The 20,468-nt window shown below is 33.9% G+C and overlaps 2 protein-coding genes across 2 annotated transcripts; one reads left to right on the forward strand and one right to left on the reverse strand.

Annotated features, from left to right (window-relative positions):
• Positions 1-427: 427 nt before the first annotated feature.
• On the reverse strand, positions 428-3,337 carry LOC118045012 (uncharacterized). Its single transcript, XM_035053489.2, has 5 exons — positions 2,852-3,337; positions 2,435-2,535; positions 2,131-2,238; positions 1,941-2,042; positions 428-845 (listed from the first exon to the last, which is right to left on the reverse strand). Exons 1-5 carry the CDS (start codon positions 3,318-3,320, stop codon positions 675-677), a joined length of 951 nt encoding a protein of 316 aa, XP_034909380.1. The 5' UTR covers positions 3,321-3,337; the 3' UTR covers positions 428-674.
• An 8,327-nt stretch (positions 3,338-11,664) lies between these two features.
• On the forward strand, positions 11,665-19,188 carry LOC118045013 (membrane-associated protein VIPP1, chloroplastic). Its single transcript, XM_035053491.2, has 11 exons — positions 11,665-11,922; positions 12,575-12,699; positions 12,824-12,934; positions 13,216-13,280; positions 13,386-13,467; positions 14,559-14,633; positions 14,951-15,021; positions 15,122-15,204; positions 15,967-16,031; positions 18,524-18,598; positions 18,942-19,188. Exons 1-11 carry the CDS (start codon positions 11,769-11,771, stop codon positions 19,053-19,055), a joined length of 1,020 nt encoding a protein of 339 aa, XP_034909382.1. The 5' UTR covers positions 11,665-11,768; the 3' UTR covers positions 19,056-19,188.
• Positions 19,189-20,468: the final 1,280 nt, after the last annotated feature.

A 20,468-nucleotide genomic window follows, 5' to 3' on the forward strand; every position in this document is an offset into this window, starting at 1 on the left:
GATTTGTGATATCTAAAGGAAAAACAACCTCTGGAATCTCCTGTGAAAACTCAAGCACGCTCTAATAGTCAAATAAAAAATTATAACCATTTTAACCTGTTATTCTTATATGACACAACGAGATCTTTTCTTAAACCTAAATCTATTTCACTAGTCTATAAATATATTTGTTAGGTCTTGCATGTAATATGTTTGGAAAGATCTTTATCTAATTAAAGCTTAGATCACTAACAGGCCCAACTATATTAATTACCATATAAAATATTACAACAGGGAGAGATAAGAAATACAAACCTTATATGACTTGCCAGTAGCCGTTGGCTCCACCACATTAAACCAATCCTAAGAAATTTGCCAGGTCACTGTTCCAGAACAGCTGAACCAACTGGAAACGCGCTACCAGGATAATTAGCTCCAAACCAGCAACTAAATAGAAAACCCAGGGGTTCAGAAGATTATCATTAGCTTCTTAGGTACTGTCATTGACTCCAATACAGAAAACAAGGTTTGGAACTTGGCACTGCCAATGGTACAGGGCAGTCTCAAATAATCAATTAGATATGAACATCAAGCTCACATTGAGCATGAATACAACGACAATCAAATTTTTTACACAATACAATTATTTTTGTTTATGTACAGAATGGACCCATGGTGGTAAAAAGATTCTTTGTTTACAAAAAATCCCATTGCCAATAAACCTTCTCTACAATCCCTCCACCACTCCGCACAGCAAGACGGAGTGTTTCGGAAGCAGGTGGAACCCCCCAAAGATATGGCACTGCCACCGTCATTGTTAGCTTTTCATGCAATCCACCTTTGATGGCCTTCTCTGCAGTCACAACCTGAAAAGTGAAGATTCATGTGCATTCTCAGATATAGCCAATCCACACATACAACCTCCAGGGACAGGAATCCTATTAAATTATGACTACAAATAAAAGCAAGGCAACAAAGATGTCTATGTGAATTAAAAGATAGTCCTTTGCAGAGGTAGACATGACCGGCATTTTTGAGAATAGTTCCCGTTCAGCTAAACACTAGCCCTATGTGAATCTGAAATAGAATGATAAGTATGAAAGGATGACTATGCCGCTTAGGGAATACACAAAAACACCTTCTCCTATACTGAATTGGATCCCATTACCTGTTGCATCATCCTGCAACCCACTTGCAGAAACTCCAAATGACACCCCCAAAAAAATGCTCAAATTAGTTTAAACATTTACACAGAACTTAATATGATATTGGCATTCAGTTACATATAATGAATCTTAATATTGTCTACTTCGTATATATCAAGTCTAGAGCCAACAATTAAGAGCTAGAAGGGTAATTGTTTATTTTCTTCTTTTAAAGGGTGTTTGGAAGTACAGTAGCAGTTGCTTTTCAAAATGTTTTACACTCAGAAATGCATCAAAATAATATTTTTTTTTTTTTTTTTTTTTTTTTAGATTCATTTTTAACATCAAAACAATCTAAAAACACTAAAAAAATAACTTCAAGCAAAAAAAAAAAATTCATGAGAAGCAAATTGAACTCAAACGGGAACTTCAACTTCAAGTCCAGTACAATTCTCAAAACACAATGTGACTTTCCTCGGTGGACTAAAAAACTGATGTGAATAACACCCAATCAGCACTAAGCATGCAAATAAAAAAAATATTAAAACACTCTCCGGTGAATTTGGGAGTAAAAAGATATATATATAAAAAAAAAAAAAAAAAAAAACCGTCCCTACTTTGTAAGGCAACACTGGAGCTGTCGCTGGAAGAGAAAGAATGAAATAATTAACCGTAAACATCTAATTTATTTTTCTCCTTGCTTTGAATATGATCAAATAAACCAAGTGAAGTTAACAGGATTAGATGAAGACTGCACTCTCGATATCAAAATATACCATGGAAATGCTAGATTAATTTAGTCATAATAAGCATTACCTCCCCACCATGCTCCAAAACAGTGTCTTCTACAACATCACTCAACATCTCAATCGATCGGCAGAACCCAAAGATACAAAGCCTTCTCCCCGTATCAAGTCCCTAAGATGACCACATCTCATATAAATAAGATATCAGGGCTACAGATTTTAAAGAAGACCCTAAAACAATGGGTCAAAAAAGTACTTACGTTAGTTGCTGCAATATCAAAGAGTGCACCCAAGCATAAGCCTTGATTTGGATCCATGTAATCACTCTCTTGAAATCTCTGAGAAGTTTTTGATTTCCCTCGCTTCCTCTGTTTAAGTCCATTGGAAAAATCAGATACTTACAATCAATCAAGTGCGGAAAGTAGCGAACAATATACACATATTACATTCATGCAGACAAGTAAATGAGCAGCATTTCACCAATGTTATCTCAATTGGAAGAAAAGAAAAGAAAAAACACAGAAAGAAACAGAAAATAACACAAACAAAAGCAAAACGGCATACGTTGGAAGAAGCGACAAGTCGAGGAACTACAGAGCCTCCAATCTGAACGAGCCCATCAGTTGTGAAAAGCGTGATTCTTTCTTCCCGAACCCATTCAATATCTGAAAACAAAATGCAAGAACAACCCCATTTGGTTTCATCTCATGAAACCAAGAAAGAAAAATAGAGTCTTTCTTACACAAATATAACAAGAATTCAGTATTTTCAAATCGTATTAAAACTCGAAGAACATAACCCTTAATTTTATTTTCTAATTCCAAGAATAGAAAATACAAAGTCCCATACTTTATGTTGATTTTATAAACTGGAACTAAATGGGCTACATTCTAATTTGGTAATTAAAGATTTACAGCCGAAATCACGTAACTTTCTTTAAGATAATAAAACAGTACGATGAAGAACAAAAGACATGTATACCGTTGTCGCCATCGGACCAAGGAAAGAAACCAAGAGATTCATCGCCGAGGAAGTTGCCAGAGTCTGAAGCTTTACAAGTGAATCGAATGGAGCGAGAGGAGCGAGAGTGCGAAGCATAGGATTTAAAAGGAGAGGCACAGGAGAGAGATGAATTGGGTTCTCTGGAACGATAAACGTTAGAAGGGAGGGAAGAGAAGGGAGAGAAACAAAGAGCAGAGGTTTCTGCCATTAGAATTTGAAGAATCAGAAACAGAAGAGGAAAGGAAAAAAGATTCACGAGAGAGGAAGGATAGGGAATCTGGAGTAAAATGAAGGAAACGGCCTGAAGGGAAAGGAGAGAGTTTTGACGCCACATATGGAATGGATGAGCACGTGGCACAATATGACATCTATTGCAAGAGAGCCAGAGAATCCGGGTCTTGGAAAAACGGGTGGTCCCGGGCTTTTTCCAGCCAGCGGCGCTGCTCATGTTTGGTCGGTGGCAAAATTATCCGATAATTTATTTATTCCGTCATCATCATATTACTCTCCAACTTGTTTCATAATTCTAAGCGCATGCCTCAGTGATGATGAATTTGATCAGCTAAAATTAACTATGGTTGAGTAGAATTTTACAGAGAAGTTTAACTATTATTTTTTTAATTCTAATTATTCAAATTCAAATTTAACCATTATTCAAATTAAGTCAAGATTCGTGATTAAAATAGTAAATATCAGATGAAAAATCAAAGTTCTAGAGATTAATTCATTAAACAAAAGTCAAAAATAATTTTAAATTGATATTTTTTAGTGTTGATATCTAAACTAAAAAAAAAAAAAATATTTTTAAAAAAAAACCTTACACCACAATATCAAACATTTATATAATATCCCTAACTGTGTGTTCTAATTGAAGTGGATTTCCTTAAAAGCATAATTTTTCGTGGATTACAAGAAAAGCCTTTGTAAAAGTTCTTACTTGTTCTACCTATACTGAAAAGCTTCTAGCTTCTAATGATCGGTTCTACAAATATATCATTTGTTACAGGAGTCCATGATAAGTACAAAGGTACCAAAGTTCTTCTATAACCTGCACCATATTTTTTTTTTTTTTGTTAAGAACCTCTTACTTTTACCCTTCTACTTCTTTCCCATGCTAATTATAGCATGTATCGTGTTCTAACTAAAACTTTTTGACCATCTTTGGTTGATGACTTTTTAGGACAATACATGCTTCATTAACCTTTTTTTTATTATTATTATTAATATGGATGTCCGGGTTAGCTTGCATGCATCTCGATTAATTTCACAGGTCTTGAAGTTAATGACCATATAAGCCTCCAGTAGTCTTGAAGTTTGTGAGACTCGAACTGGTAACCTCTAAAGAGCAAATCTAAAACCTGATCAGATAAGCTAAACCTCTAAGATTATGCTTCACTAACTTTATGATCAAAACTCATGGCTTTAAGGAATATTTGACAGTGGAGTAGTTTTTTAGTGAGTTTTAAAAATACATTTCACTTGTTAAAATATTAAATTAATTTTTTTAGTGTTTTTTGATGGTTTTGATATGCTGATATCAAAAATAATAAAAAAAAATTATTTTAATATATTTTCAAATAAAAAACACAATGTACCACAATAACAAACACACATTTAGAGAAGCTAGTGATTACCAAGCTTATGGTCATAATTTCAACCATTACATTACTACCTTGAAGAAAAAAGAATTATAAAGATTGTGTTTTAAAAATCTACTCTAATCATATTTGCTCATTCCTACTTAAATCCCATCCTATGAAAGAAAAATTTGGACTTGATTGGTATAAAGTCTACACACCAAAGAATGAGTTAGAAATGGAGAATTTATAATATCAGAAGGTTGTACTATCTGCAAGAAAATACATATTTTCATGAATAACCAATTTATGGTAGAACCATACTTTCCAAACCTCTTTACCAGGCAATTTATATTATGTTAAAATTTTCAATCTCCTTGTTAGCTATATATAACTTCCAAACCATACTCATAATACTGTCCATCTCGTATCAAACCTAAAGCATATGAAAAAAAAAAAGATTTCATAGGTTAGATCCTTTACAAACTTCAAAATCTAAATATGTGGACTTTACAAATAAACTGAAAGCACCACAAATTATACATGTAATGCCCTTTATAAAGTAAGCCTAAAGGGACATCATTTTTGTATTTTAACTTTTTTGTTTCTTTTATTTCTTTGGTATGATTTGCTTATATGCACCATTTGATTACTTGTAATTTATATATATAAAAAAAATTAGAATCAATACTCATGATAAAAGGTCTATAAAGTCCAAAAGAATGAGGCCTTCTTATAAAGAGAATAGTTATGATTCTTTTAACACTAAATCAACTTCTATTCAAATCTTAAACATTTTATCTTTTAATGATGAAATATTTAAGAGAACTATTTGAACTTTTTATGCTTTTATAAGGGCCCACTTATCACATTCAATAATAAAATCAATTCATCCAAAAAAAGAGAGCAAAAAAGAAGAAAGAGCTCTCAATCTGTCGCGGGTCAAGAGAGAGAAGCTCTGCCTTGTAGTGAGAGAAAGGTTGCAATCTGTTGCACACCTTTGGTTCTCTCACTGTACAACATCTCAGCTCCTACTCCTTACCCTCCACACGGCTCTTCTTCGGTTCACAACCTTAGACTCCCTTTCAGCGCTGGCCCAATAAACGGCGGGTTGTCTAGTGCAGTGTTTGAATTTTCTCTTTCTTTTTGCTGGTATATGTCCGTCGACCTGACTTATAGGTAAATCCAAGAAGAAGATGTTGAGGCTTTGTGATCCTCCATCAGCAGAGGGTTGTTTTGCCTCACAGACCTCCCGCAACAACAACCCTCGATTGTTCCCCCTTCCTCCTAGGGACTCTAATCCGAAGGGTCATCTATCCTAGATGTTAGTTTATAAGGTACCTTCTAAAACCCTAGATTCTGGGAACATGGATGTCTTTGATTCCTTTTCTATAGTTGAGGTCACTAGACAAAAGCAAGATGCTTGTTATGTGTCTCTTAAAGGACATGATGCTCAGATTGTTCATCAAGAGCTGGTTGTGGTCAATTCCCAACCAACTTCATCCCTTCCCCAACCATTGCTAGTCAACGGTCCTCATGGGCAATCTTCAGATGACAACCCTTAGGCTGTTTCTGGGCAAGCCCTGCCTACATTTACTGTACCTCATATAGGTACTATTTTATCTCTTGATGAAGCTAATTGCTCTAGGGTTTCTGCAATGCCCATTGCTATTTCGGAACCCATTTATGCTACAGTCTATTCAATCTAAAATTTTGATGTGTGTTCTTTGATACCTAAGGATTTTGGTGAACACAAAGACATGGAAATCATGTTTAATTGGCTACTCTATTGGCAAAACCCCGGGATACACTATCCTTAGCAAATTCGTTGAAAGTGTAGTGTCACCCTGCACCTACATGACTCTGGTTGGCTTATCTTTCTTTCTCCTCTACTATAGACATGAGCAGAGTGTTATGCAGAGGTCCTTACTCTGTCTAAGGGAAACCACTAGTCATTAAGTCAATGCCTCCCTTTTTTGATTTCGCTAAACCTGATATGTCCTTTATTCCAGTCTAGGTTCGGCTTCCCAACCTTCCACTAGAATGTTGGTCACAAATTGTATGTCTAAAATCAACAATGTTATTGGGAAATATATTAGATGTGATGATCTTACTCTATCCATGTCTCTGGTATCATTTGCTCGAGTTATGATAGAAGTAATTTTGTCTGCAAAATTACCCCGAGCTCTCAATCTTTCCATGCTTAATGGCACTCTTATCAAGCAAAAGATTGTTTAGAAATAGACCTCGGTTTTGTTTTATTTGTTATGTAGCTAGTCATACTAGCAATACATGCCAGAAACTTGTTTGTGGCACGGAGGATACATCTACCTCTAGGATGCTAAAAGACACACCCGACTCCCTTGTTACCCCCCTCCAGCAGATACTGGTCCCAAACCTTTAGGTGACCATATATCTCAACCAGTAGGAACTATTTTTGGGAGTTTGGATAGTATTAAGAGAGGAAAAAGGTTAAAACCTCCCCAACATGGTCATGTACTCCAGGCTGCTGAATCAACCCCTGTAGTGCATTCTGATCCTACTGAGGTGGCCTCTAAGGCACCTTCCCAATCCCAGCAGGCACTGTACTCTATAGATGACAATATTATCACTCTTTCTGATGATTCCTTAGGATCGGACTCTAATGGCATTGACATACGTATTACTCAGCATAACTACCTAACGCGAAGCAAAGGCTTGCCCCCTAATCATGGTCTCCCTCTGAATAAGAGTCGTAGGAAAAACTGCAAGAAGTCAGTTAGTCATCAATAAATGACTACCATTATTGTTGGTTCTTAGTCAACTGGTGATCCTTGCTGGCTATTGTTCTTACTGTTTGGTTGTATTGGCCCTTTTCTCTTGTTGTTTGTGTTTCTGAGATGCTTGCCCAGCCCTTTAGCTTCTGTTATTCCCAAGTTATTAGGATCTGTTGTTTATTACAGTTTATTATTGTCCTTGGTGCAGCTAGTTATATTGAAACTCGATGTTGATTGTTGTTTTGTTGCAGCTATTTTGTTGCTAGAGTTATTATTCCTCCAGTGTGGTTCTCCCTTTTCCCTTATTTCTTTTTGCTGGTCAATTCTGATATGGTTGCAGGTTGACATTGCTACTAATTGGCTTCTGGTTTCTTATTTTGTTGCTCTGAATTCTGATTTGCTCTTTACTATGGCTTCTCTATGTTTTTATATAGTCTGGTTATTGCTTCTATCTGTATAAGGGAGTATGTTCCCTTGATTTGCTTTTGGGGTGCTTGTCCTGGGAAGTCTATTCCCCTGTACGTGCCTTTTAGTTTGTATTATTGTTCTGTAAGATATGCTTGCTTTGTATTTCTTTAGGAAGCATGTTCTCTAGTCTTTGGGATTTCGCTTTTCTGTAAATATTGTGTACTTTGCTGGTTTTCTAGCTTATTTTTTATTTATACATTTCTTATATTTGATTTTTTTAAAAAAAATCATCAAAAAAAAATCCAAACTTTGAAGTTATCATTATTTCCTTTTTAAAAAACTCTAACTCTTCCAACTTTAAAAATTAAACATGTTCAAGAGATATATAAAAATGACTCTTATTCATGTTACTAGGAAAGGCCAAAGCACTTGCTAGGGAAAAAAAAAGGAGATGTTTCTCTTGAAAGAGATGATGATTATGATGACTTCATTCATTCTTTAAAACCTTTAGCCACATATAGTTTTATTAGTATATCTTCTCATGTAGCTAGGGATCTTATTTTTTTAGAGCAACATTATTTCTAAAAAGATGTAAATTGAAACTTGTGATTCTTGATTCCATATTTGAGAAGATATATATATAAAACTTAATTCATCCCTCGATAGGATTTTATCTTCTCTTTTTTAAAATACAAGTTTTATTTTTTAATTGTGCTAATGTACACCTTTTAATCATTATCTAACAAATTAAGATTGACTTCTCACCTTTGACTAAAGACTTTAGAAATTAGGTTGTTTGACTGATAAAGTTCATTAATAAATACGATAAATAAAAGAGGATGATGAGAAGTGAACCTCTTATATGTTATTCAATTATTGTTAAGATTTTAACTTATTCTATTAAAATTCCAACATCTATGCCTTATTAATATGAAGATTTAACCAAAAAAAATATTTAAGGTCTCAAACCTTTTTCCTTATAACAATGCTCTTTTGGCTAAAGAAAGACAAGTTAAAGGTTTTTCTTTTGTTCCATCTAATAACTTATCTTATAAAAATAATGAAAAATCAAGTGCCAATAATTATTAATTTAATAAAGGAGAAATATAATCATGTTCCACTCTCGATCCCATATGTTACTACTTATATGATGAACAAATATTCTATAATGTCTCTTCTCAATTAGCCTATTTTAAATCAATAAGAACATTTTTTAATATTCATCTTAATAAACAAAGGTAAACATTAAATAAAACACTGCTCTTCGTCAACCAAACTTAGAGTCACTAGTTAATTCTTTAATTTCTATAATTTTAACATTTTCTTTCTTACCTAAATACTTCCTAACTTATTTTGTTCTAGGTTCAATCTTCTCTTTTACTCAATCTAGCATAAATGATTTATTTGCCTTTAGTGTTATGGATCTACACCTACTCAAGTAAGTTTTTAATGGATTTCAATGACTTTAAAGCCTTTGCATTCTTTTTCGCTAACACATCACACGCTAAAGGTTATTCTGGGAAAAATTATGCAATATGGTTCTCTAATTGAATTGGTTCTCAGTAATAACTACCAAAAATAAAAATGTTCTTTCGTCTTTTTTTTCTTTTAACAAACTCTTATATATACCTTGGGCTTGTAACTCATACACATCATTATACTCTATCCTTTCAAAAATCTTCTTTAAGCTCAATCTCCAAGCCTGAATGCTTTTTAAACTTTATAAACACATATTTCTTCTTTGGAATCTTTGCCTAACATTTGGGATTAGCCATTATAATTCTACTTAAGTATTCTTTGATAGGTTCATATGAATGTTGTTTTAACTTTACTAAATCTACTAATTTAATTTTGGGATTTGTTTTGAAAAATAAGCCTAAAAATGACTTACAATTCTCTTTAGGAATATATTAAGTTAGATGGTATGTTTATTTACCAAGAAAATCCCCTTACCCTAATCAATGAATTTATAAATGACTTATGCTTAAGGTAGTTAAAATCAACAACTTCTTTATATTGGTATATAAACTTTGCAATGTGTTTTATAATAATTACAAGTCTTATACTCATTAAAAAAGGTAAAATCTTCAAACTTAAAGGCTACATGCATGGTTGGGATATCTCCTATCTATATATTCTGGACATGGTTTACTATAGGTATGCATATATACTTGTTGCATCCTTGGACCATAAGCCTGTTATACTATCCTTACTATGTATTCCAATTTCAATTATAGATTTGGTTGGTTTACCCGTACCTACCTCTACTATTAGCCATTTTTATTTTCCAACCTGTTATTCCTTTTTAGGTCTTTTATTAGAAGCCCTAAACTTGAAATTAAGTTACTGTGAGGTTCCATAAAAGGATCACTTATATTATTGTTTCTCCAATGATCAAAGGCCTACTTTACATATGTTTAGGTTTATACGAAGGATTTTCTCTTGCATTATAACCTTTTACATCTCAATATAAATTATTGTATGCCTTCTGAGATGAGTTTGCATTAGCAAAACTTAATTGACCTATTACTTTAGAAAGTTTGTTATCCATTTGACTTTTTACTTTTACATTCACTTATTTGAAAATTTTAGGCATTGCTTCTAACATTGTGTTCAAAGTTAGCTATGATTACATCTGTTTTTTTTTTTAATTATCCTAGACTCTAAAAAAGAGTATATGTCCATTAGGGTTTGCTTTAGCTCTATGTAAACTTCTTTTCATAAAGCTTACAAGATAATTATCTCATGTTTGATTACTCATATTATATTTTTCCTTTTCTTAATATTATACTTTAACATAGTATGTGTGATTGTTGGCTAACATCAAATCTATATAATGATTACTTATAATTTTGATTTTCATTACATGCTTACTCTTAATGTCTTCGATGATGATTTGAAACATTGACTCAATAAGAGAATAAGATTGTCTAAATCTAGCATTAAATTATGCTTGCGTTTCTTCTATTGTTAAAAGCGCATGTGTTTCTGGAAGTTTCTCTTATGTTTTACAACCTAAAATTTTATAATGCCTAAAACTTGAAAAGGGTGCTTAGTTTGAGTTTTTTGAGTTATTATTCATGTGTGTGTCATAGTTTTTCGCTATAGCTTTTATACTCTATTTTTGATCTCTTTTAACTATTTTTCATGATTTCTTATATGAGTGCACATTTCTTTTCTGACTACATAATCAAGAAGTTTGAGGATAATTTGATAGCATAAGTTTGTTATTGAGTGATTATTCTAGAATGATATAATTGCCCTTCTTCTTATGCTTTGGATACCTTTTGTTTAAAATTATGAAGGATTATTTTCTTTTTATTCATTATTAAATAGATATCTCATGTACAAGTTTTATTAAATAATTATATTTTCTCACCTGTTTATCAATTTATCTTGTGTATATACATATATTTTTTTCTTGCTCATATTCATATACATTCTATGCTATTTTATCATGAGTTTTGATCCTATATGAGTCCAAACAAATTTAAATATGCATAAGCTTTTATTTTCTTCTACTTTCTTTCTCTTATTTAAAATTGCAATTGTTTTAATTGTTTAATAAAAATATACATGTTATCTCTTATGTTTTCAATTGTTTTAAAATCTTTGTATTTGATTATAATAAACATGATATAAAATAAATAAAAAAACATTTATAAAATATAAAACATTCATGTGAGTAAATCAACTAGTTACTATTAGTATAAATTATGGATGGAATTGAAGTTCAATTATTGAACCAACACAAGATACTAATAGTATAAACTCTTAGCATAGAGTTGATATAAACCCGGTTCAATGATGGATTAGAAACAAAATCAATTTATGAAGAAAATGTTTAGGATGAAATTGGTTCGTTTTTGATAGTTTATATGAAATAGAAATGCACAAGAAAATTACATTTTAAAGAAACGAATAAATAAAAACAAGCAATATAATAATAAAACCCGAACCCGGTTCACCTTAAAATATTTCGGTCCGGCTCAGATAAAAAATTCAAACCGGAAACGAGATTGACAAAACTGTTATATAAAGTGATCCTGGTCTCTTCCTCTCCTCTATCCAGAATCCGGAAGATTTTTTTCTTTCTATTTTGGAGCAACTCTGTTATTATTTACCAAAGCAGCAAGGTCGACACTCACTTGCAAAATGGCCATTAAATCACAGTTAATTACAGGATTAACCCTGCCAATGCCACACCCTCCTTCTACTTCTTCAAGCTCCAACAACAACGGTAACAATAATAATACTTTATGTATGGTGAAGAGGAGGACCCTCACGACGTCGTTTTTCAATGGTGGAGGTAGGCACTTTACTTTTTTCTGTCGTATGTGTTAATGGGCATCCGTTAGTTTTTAGTTTTAGTTCCTAAATTTAATCTATTTTTATTTTTATTTTTTGTATTTTCAGTCCTTTTTGCGTCAAAGCTTGGTGCTTTATAGTGTTAAATGTGAATTGAGGAGACCCAGATGAGATAATTGACTGTTTCTGATGTTAGTTATACGAGCGAAGTGCGGTGTGCCCAATTGTTTGTTTTTGAAGCTGGTTTCTTTTAGGGGGTGATATATAAGGAGACCCTTTTGGATGAATTTGTAATATCTACGGTGGAGTGTTGTGATTGTGAGGAGGGATTTTTGTAGGGGCTGATTGTTCAAAGTCCAATGAATTCATCTGAGTGTTGCAAGTCACAAGAGTTGATGGGGTTGGCTGTATGGATATTCTTCTCATTTTTGTTCGGTTTAGGGGAATGCTATTTGTGAGCTTTTGTTACAAGATACTTTAGTAATTTGATATAGATCTTTAATAAATTTAAAAACGTTGACGAGGCAAGCATAAGAGAGTAGCTCTATGTAAATGTCAGCAATCTGGTTCTGAATACACATGTATGCAGTTGGCGCTTCACTTGTGTGTTTAGACACATATTGATCCCTTTGCTGAATTAATTTTGCTTGCAGTTGAAGCTCTAAAAGTTGCTAGGATAAGGACCAGTCTATCCACTCGGTCCCAATGTTACAGACAGGGTGGAGGTGCTCTTGGCACTTGCATGAACCTTTTTGATCGGTTTGGTAGAGTTGTGAAGGTGAGATCTTGGAGTGTTCATCCATGTTTATGTAATGACTCTCTGGTCATTTTTGACCACCATCGCTGATAATTTTATACTTTTTCTACATTAACCAACATGGTTTAATTCTCTTCTGTTACAGTCATATGCAAATGCAATCATAAGTTCCTTTGAAGATCCAGAGAAAATTCTAGAGCAGACAGTACTTGAAATGAATGATGACTTAACAAAAATGCGTCAGGCCACAGCACAAGTAATTTATCTTGCATTTATTTCCTTCTTTAATTACTATTGGTTCCTTCTTCCCTGTTCTCTTCATCTTTTCTCTTACACTTTCTGTCATTTTTGTTATACACACACACACACACACTTTTTAATACACTACGAGAGTATAATATGTCAAGCATTTAACCCCAAATGGTAGTATCATTAATAGACATAAAATTTCTAGGCTTCTCAATTTTCTGCTAATGTGGAATTTCTTTATTCTTCCCCTTTTCCTTTCTAATTTTCTTCTTTTTACGTTTTATTTAGGTTCTGGCTTCTCAAAAAAGGTTGGAAAATAAATATAAAGCTGCACAACTAGCTTCTGAAGAATGGTAAACCATGGTTGGAGCTATTACTACCAGCAAGCGACAAATCAATTAGATTCGTTACATGATTGCTTTCTTATTATAGAAATGAAGTTATTTTGCACCATGTAGGTACCGTAAGGCACAACTTGCCCTTCAAAAGGGAGAGGAAGACCTTGCACGTGAAGCTCTCAAGAGACGTAAAACGTATGCTGTAAGTTGAATCTTCCTAAACGAGAATGCATGGTGAATGAAATTGTCTAGTTCTAGATTGCACTTCATACCAAGTATCTCTACCTTCGAAAGCAAGAAAGATACTTGGTTAACTATCTAGTGGGTGGTACAGTAGTAAGAGCTTGAGACCAAGGGTTTTACTCCTCCTGTGGTCTCAGGTTCGAGTTCTGTGGTTGCTAATATTGATGGCCACTAGAGGTTTACTTGGTCGTTAATTTTAGGACCTGTGGGGATTAGTCGAAGTGCGTGCAAGCTGGCCCGAACACCCCACGTGAATCAAAAAAGAAAGAGATACTTGGACTAAAGGTCCACTGGTATCACACAAGGTGAACAATGCTAGGTGAACAATGCTAAATGTTACTTGATTGGCATTCAAGCCTTATCAAATTGCTGATAGAAAGAGATAGGGAGAAAGAGCGAGAAAAGAAAAAATGGTTCTTTTGAATTAACAGTCCATACACATCCCCAGTTTATGGGTAAAATTGGAACCTCCCTATTAGTTCATCATAAGTTTCCTAACTGCATGATTGTCAACTTTTGTTGTTTATTTTTATTACTGCTTTGATATGTTGAGCTAGCAGAGAGTTATTCGATCTAGCTTGTTAATGATGAGATGTCGTCACTAACTAACAATGTCTTCTATTTCCTTAATTTTTTATCCGTGCATAATTTTCTAGCTACTTTCTTTATGAGCATCCCTAGTTTGTAGAGAAACTAGGATACTAGGATAGGAGGCTTTTGATGAGTATTGTTACTTTGTTACTATGTTACTTCTGATAAATTATGCTTAAACTACAAGAGCAAGTATTTTAGAGTGATGTTGCTCAAGTCAATTCCCTCATCTCAAGTAAATTCTTGTTAGCTTCAAAACAACAAACTTATTCCCTCGTGTTTTCTAAGCTCTGTTACGTCTAAAATAACAAATGTGGAAGTTGCTGTTATTTGTTGTTGAGAATTCAGCTGTGAGTGTAAACAAAGAATTGAGTAGATGTTGCAATCTGCATGTGCAAATGTTGTCACAGTATAAAGGAATCCTTTTGAAAGTTAATTTTTCTGTTTTTGTTTTTGCAGGATAATGCTAATTCTTTCAAAGCTCAACTTGATCAACAGAAAGGTGTCGTTGAGAATCTCGTCTCTAATACTCGGGTATGCTTGTGCCATTGGAGTGCTATTTCCATACATCTATGTTATTTTCAGTTGAAGCTATTTTCAAAACTCAATTTTCCTTTCCTTTCTTTCCACTATAAACCAAAGACCTGCTTTTAAACCATGCTTGAGGTTCTCTGTTTTAGGATTTTGTTGGTGTTGGGGCTGACTAACATTTTTTCAAAAAATTCTTTCGGTAAAAATTTTCAAATTTACTTGGCCATATTTCGTGCTTGTTTCCATTCTACCTTTTGGTTTTCATCTTTTTGATAGCTACTGGGATATACTAATGACCTTGTTGTAAGTTTTCTGTGTAGCTTCTTGAGAGCAAAATGCAGGAGGCAAAATCAAAGAAAGATACTCTGAAAGCACGTGCTCAGTCTGCAAAGTTGTCTCTACCCCCAGTTCCCCTCTCAAAGTAGCATTGTTTCTTTAAGTGTGTTACCTTTCTGATGCTTGCTTTGTTGTGCACTTCTGTGTTCCTGTAGGACTACAACCAAAATGAATGAAATGTTGGGAAATGTTAATACAAGTAATGCACTTGCAGCTTTTGAAAAGATGGAAGAGAAAGGTAAAAGATTTAGATCTAGTCTCTTCATCATTGTTCTATTTCGTATGCATTTCCTGTCTTCCTTGGACTTTGTCAGAGTCCGGTAATATCTGCTGGAAACAGGACATTGTGACATGAGTTATGCCAGTGTTTCTAGAATCCACTTACACGTAGACATCACCATATATGCTCATAACTGTTTTCCTATATTTCCATTTCAGTCTATCCAAAACTCATGCTACAATCTTTCTTTTCTCTTGTTTCATTTGAATGATCATGTCTCCAAATTGAATTTTTCTAGCTGTGACCTGGATACTTATCTAGGATGTCTGTTTAACTTTGCCAATTCTTTTCCAGTATATGGATGCTTATATAACCATGTTTTTAGTCTCCACATGATTACTTCTCTGTATCCTCCTTTAAAATGGTTGATAAAAAAACTTCCGCTGTGTTTCTTGTGCATCATCCGAAAGTTGTACTCCCAGCATTTTCAAGTGCCTGTTTCCATTTCTGCCCATTTTATGAAAATGATTTTTTTTTCCCTGATACCTATAATTTTGGATATTAAGCCCCTATTCCTTATATCAATGGTTCCTTTATTGAATAATCAATAGAACCATAAGTTGGATACTGTTTATGGTTATTCTACCTTGGCATTGGTTACTAGAAATGATGCTTGCAGTGGGACATCTAGATGCCTTGTTAATTATTGGATCATTCCAGTGTGGATTACCATTGGCACCTAACTGTATCTAAGATCCCCCCCCCCCTCTCTCTTGATAGTAATGGCAATGGAATCAGAAGCTGAAGCTCTTGGCCAGCTGACTACAAACGAGCTTGATGGAAAGGTATCTGTTATTTTTGGCCTTCAACTATTTTTTATATGTGTGCCCTTTATAATTTTGAAGAATGTTAATGAGCTAAACCATTCGCTGTCCAATTCTCCCTCCATAAATTATTGGAAACATCAGTGTTCGCTTTTGTTGATCCTTGCATTATCATTGAGCAATGGAGTGGCAACTTTTTATTTATTAATTAATTTTGAATCATTAGTTAAATTATTCTAAATGCTAAATACAGAGACATACGGCATGTCCTGACTTCCATAACTGATTTTATAAAACTATCATGTGCATGCATGCACATATTTGTACAATTGTGATTGATTTCCACCTGCCAAATCACTCAAGATGCATGCAGTCAGGTCCTATTTAAAAGTCCATGAATTTAGCCAATTTAAATTCATTTTCTCTACTTGTATTTTTAGAGTCAAAATAAGTTATTTAGAAATGAATTCAATTGTGATTAACATGATAGAGAAGCTGGATTGGCACTTGCCTTTGCTTTTTGTTTTTTTTGTTTTCTAATTCTGCTTCCTTTCTGCAGCTAGGGCTTATTCTTTCTCCCTTCCTATTTATTACCTCATGACCAAAGGCGGTTCTTGAGCCCCTTTCTGAGAACGTGACTTCTCTGGCCCTTGATGGGCTGAAAATTCATTGGAATAGAATCCAATGAAATCATTTTACCCCTTCAAGCTAAAATGCATGGTAGCTGACTTCAAGCTTAGTTTCCATTCAGTGCATAAATGCGACAAATGATGTATAATTAAAGGGTAGCTATTAACGTAGACTATTGGGAATAACAAAGATAAATTCCTTATTTGGGTATCATCAGGTGAAATAGATTATTTGTTAATCGTGCTTATTAACCTTCCATAAGAAATGTTTACTGGTGAAACTTGAGAGGTTAATTCAAAAGTAAAGGAGCTCTAACCTTTTGCTTGATTGATCTATTAATTCACCAACCTCTTCAGTGGGACAGTTAAAATGATGTTGAGTTCTAAGATAATGGAAGATTTGTGATTTTGTTTTTTTATTTTTATTTTCTTTCAAGTGTTTTGGACAGTGCTCAAGGTTGATGCCCTTATAAGGTGATGTCCCTCTCTTAGTATAAAAGATACACCTGAAGGATAGTGAGTGAAAACTAAAATATTATGAGACCATGACCATGGAGGCTATAGATACCACCGAACTGATGGAAAGATGCTTCCCTTTGTCTTGGAACTTTTCAACCTTCCAGTGCCAAGGGAAGTTGATGGAGATTGGAGTTGCATGGTTATCTTTTACTCTAGAATTAAATGCAGGGCACCTTTGGGTGATTCTGGCTTGTGATAGTATTAACCAGTGTATGCTGTGAATATTTTAGATTTGAAAGGGAGGATTATCATCCACTACTAATATCCAACAAAACAGTTATTGAATAGTTATTTTATTGTCTGGTTTAGTTAATGAGGTGCCATATATTTTCTACATCTTGAAGCTTGCTCCATTCTTTCAAGGTATCCATGATAATTTGAAGAAAGGTGAAACATGATTCACATCATAGTTCTTATTGGATGTAAAAATTTTCAACATGCCTGAAGAGGATCTTAGACAGTAGAAACTACTTTTTGAGGCATTCCTTGGTAGATACAGTTTTTTTTTTTTTTCTCTGGTTTATGAGTAGGTCCTGCTCTGTTAGTGTAGTTGAATCCTTTGATGACATAGAGAATGGAAGCCAATTTTTCAGATAGAGCCAGTACCATCCTCCACTCAAGAATAAGTTGACTGTTTCTACATATATTGAGAGGGTGTTTTTTTTTTTTTTTTTTTCCTGAAGTGTCCATGGTGGTTTCTTCTTCTTCTGAATAAAACTTCTGTAGATATATGATGGTTTTCAGTTAGGCTATTTCAGTCTTTTATTCATAAAAAATCAATATGTTTTGCTTTTATAGTTCTTAGTCAAGCTAGTGTCAACTTAATGTAGCAGTTTTATTTCCTCTATTTGTCACTCAGGCACTGTTCACTGAACATGGCCTTTCTCCCTTTTGTTTTCTTTTTTCAGTTTAGATGTATTTCTTACGACTTATGGTACAACTCTTCTATGATTTGGGTTTAATGTTTCTAGGTTTTGGAGTCTATTTCAGGCTGTAGTTTCTTTCTTATGAAACAATGGATACTACTGAGAATTTTATGTTTTGAGACATTGCTGTAAACTTGGTACTTAGGTCTTCTCTCCTACTCTTAGATTAGCTTCATCTTTCCTTATTGCTATCTGTTCTTCATGTCCCCTCTTTTTCCAGCAGTCCACTCACTCTGCAGCCGAAATATGACCATATCTGAAACTGACAATATATTTCTGCCCGATTTTAACTCCCAATTCCTACACAAAACAAACTGCTGATCATCCCAATCTTAATACATTTGATGTAGTGCTTTTAACCTTGCAATTGGTTGTTTATTTCCGAAAAGCAGATTTCTTTGTGATCCTTGCCATTTTTTGTGTTTCATTGTCTATGCAGTTTGCGTTACTTGAAGGGTCATCAGTTGATGATGACCTTGAGAATCTGAAGAAGGAACTAGCTGGTAGCTCAAAGGTATGCTTTATCCAACTTACTAGTTTATGAGAAAAAAGGCACTGTAAGACTTTCTTGTCAAAAATAATTACTGTCAGAATCCGTAGTTTGAGTACATAAAAAAAAAATCTTATCCTGGTATTCATTCTGAGGATGACAACCATAGAACCAGGACAAGGAATTATGCGGTTTGGATTATTTTGGACTGCAATAATTTCTGTATACAAGATGTAGAGGAGGAGGAGAAAAGATTGTTGATGGGTTTAAAGCTTATTTTGTGAATATCGCTCGTTGTAAAATTCGTGTAACTTCTATTCCTTTTGTCTTCTTTGAGAACACTTATTTCTTTGATTCTCTGTATCAGAAAGGAGAACTTCCACCAGGAAGAACAGTTGTCACCAGCTCAAACAATTCATTCCGAGATCCTGACATAGAGATGGAGCTCAATGAGTTGAGACAAAAGAGAAAGAACTTTTAGAGTACGTGAAAGTACAATATTGGATCAGGTCTTGTTTTTCCAGCAAATTACTATGTAAAGGCCAATAGAAAATCGCTGTATAGTTTGAGCCATACTAAAATAAAACAAGTTTTGTTGAATGGGTTTGATGGTACACACCTTGTCACTTTGCAGTTGTAATATATATATATATATATTAGAGATGATTTCTGCAGATGCCACCGTAGCCGCGGTGTGAACTGTGGCCATCGAGCCAATAGTTGGTTGTGCCCAACACGGCAAATTCTCAAGCACGTTCCATTGAGCTTATATGGTCATACGCTTTGAGCCTTCGACTAGGAACATGCCGGAGAATATAATTTCTGATTCTGCATCATGTTCAACAATTGCATTGTCATAAACCAATGAGAGGGAAACTTACAAGAATGATTCAAAAATATAAGAAGAAAGCAGATTAAATAGAGCCATTATCATCATGATGCACGTAACCAATTTCTTCCAGAAATGTTCTCTTCTTCAATCACAATCTTCGTCATGCAATTTGGTAAGGACTGTATGGCATTGTTTGTCAGCTAAAAATGTAAAAGGAAAGCAAATTCAACATAGCCAATAAAGTATGGCGAAACTAGAATCTTACATGTAAAGAGGGTCAAGGGGCACAAGGTGTAGGCTGTTTGATGGAAAGCATGTGCCAATGTTTGATTCATTCAAAGAGGAAGTGGCAAAACTTTTCATTATAAAGAATATTGAACACGAAAGATTTTCCTGGACATTATAAAAGAATGATCCTGCCAATTATGTATTATGTTGGTATAAAGCATGTGTAAGCAAGTACTTACACAAGTGCATCCTTCAATGACCTAATTAGATAGAATTAGTATTAAAAATATAATAGAAGTACTTAACTAGAAAACATGGACAACAATAAGTTTGATCCAAATTTTTTGTCAATGTTTATTTTGATCCACAAGTTCATTTTACTCTTTTTTTGGGTCCTTGGATGAAAGAGAAATGCTCTCTAAGAAACAATGATAAAGAGAGAAAATCATTGATTGTCTCGATTTCGACCACAAAAGTGATCAAGTTTGGTGCTCAAATATTTTGTTCGATTACGGGAGTTGGATGGCGTTGGTTATTAGCTTTTATATTGGCCAAAAAGTAGATCGAGACTTGGAAATATTTGAGGTCTCAAGTTAATTTTTTGTTTTATGATTGATTTTTAAAAACTTTAAAAGTGCAAGTCGATTTATTGAGTTGTGAATGTTGTTTTTCATGTGTTTTCAAGTCAAAAACTGGTTGAAAAACAAGTTGTTCGGTTCAAAGAAACTAAAGGAGAGTTTCTACCTAGTTTTTTATCGCTTGGTTGACAAAAAGTAGGTAATCAAATGACATATCATCTGTTAAGATAAAGAACGCGTTGTTCATGTTATTTTT

This window comes from Populus alba, chromosome 16 (assembly GCF_005239225.2).
Source record: "Populus alba chromosome 16, ASM523922v2, whole genome shotgun sequence".
NCBI classification, from domain to species: Eukaryota; Viridiplantae; Streptophyta; class Magnoliopsida; order Malpighiales; family Salicaceae; genus Populus; species Populus alba.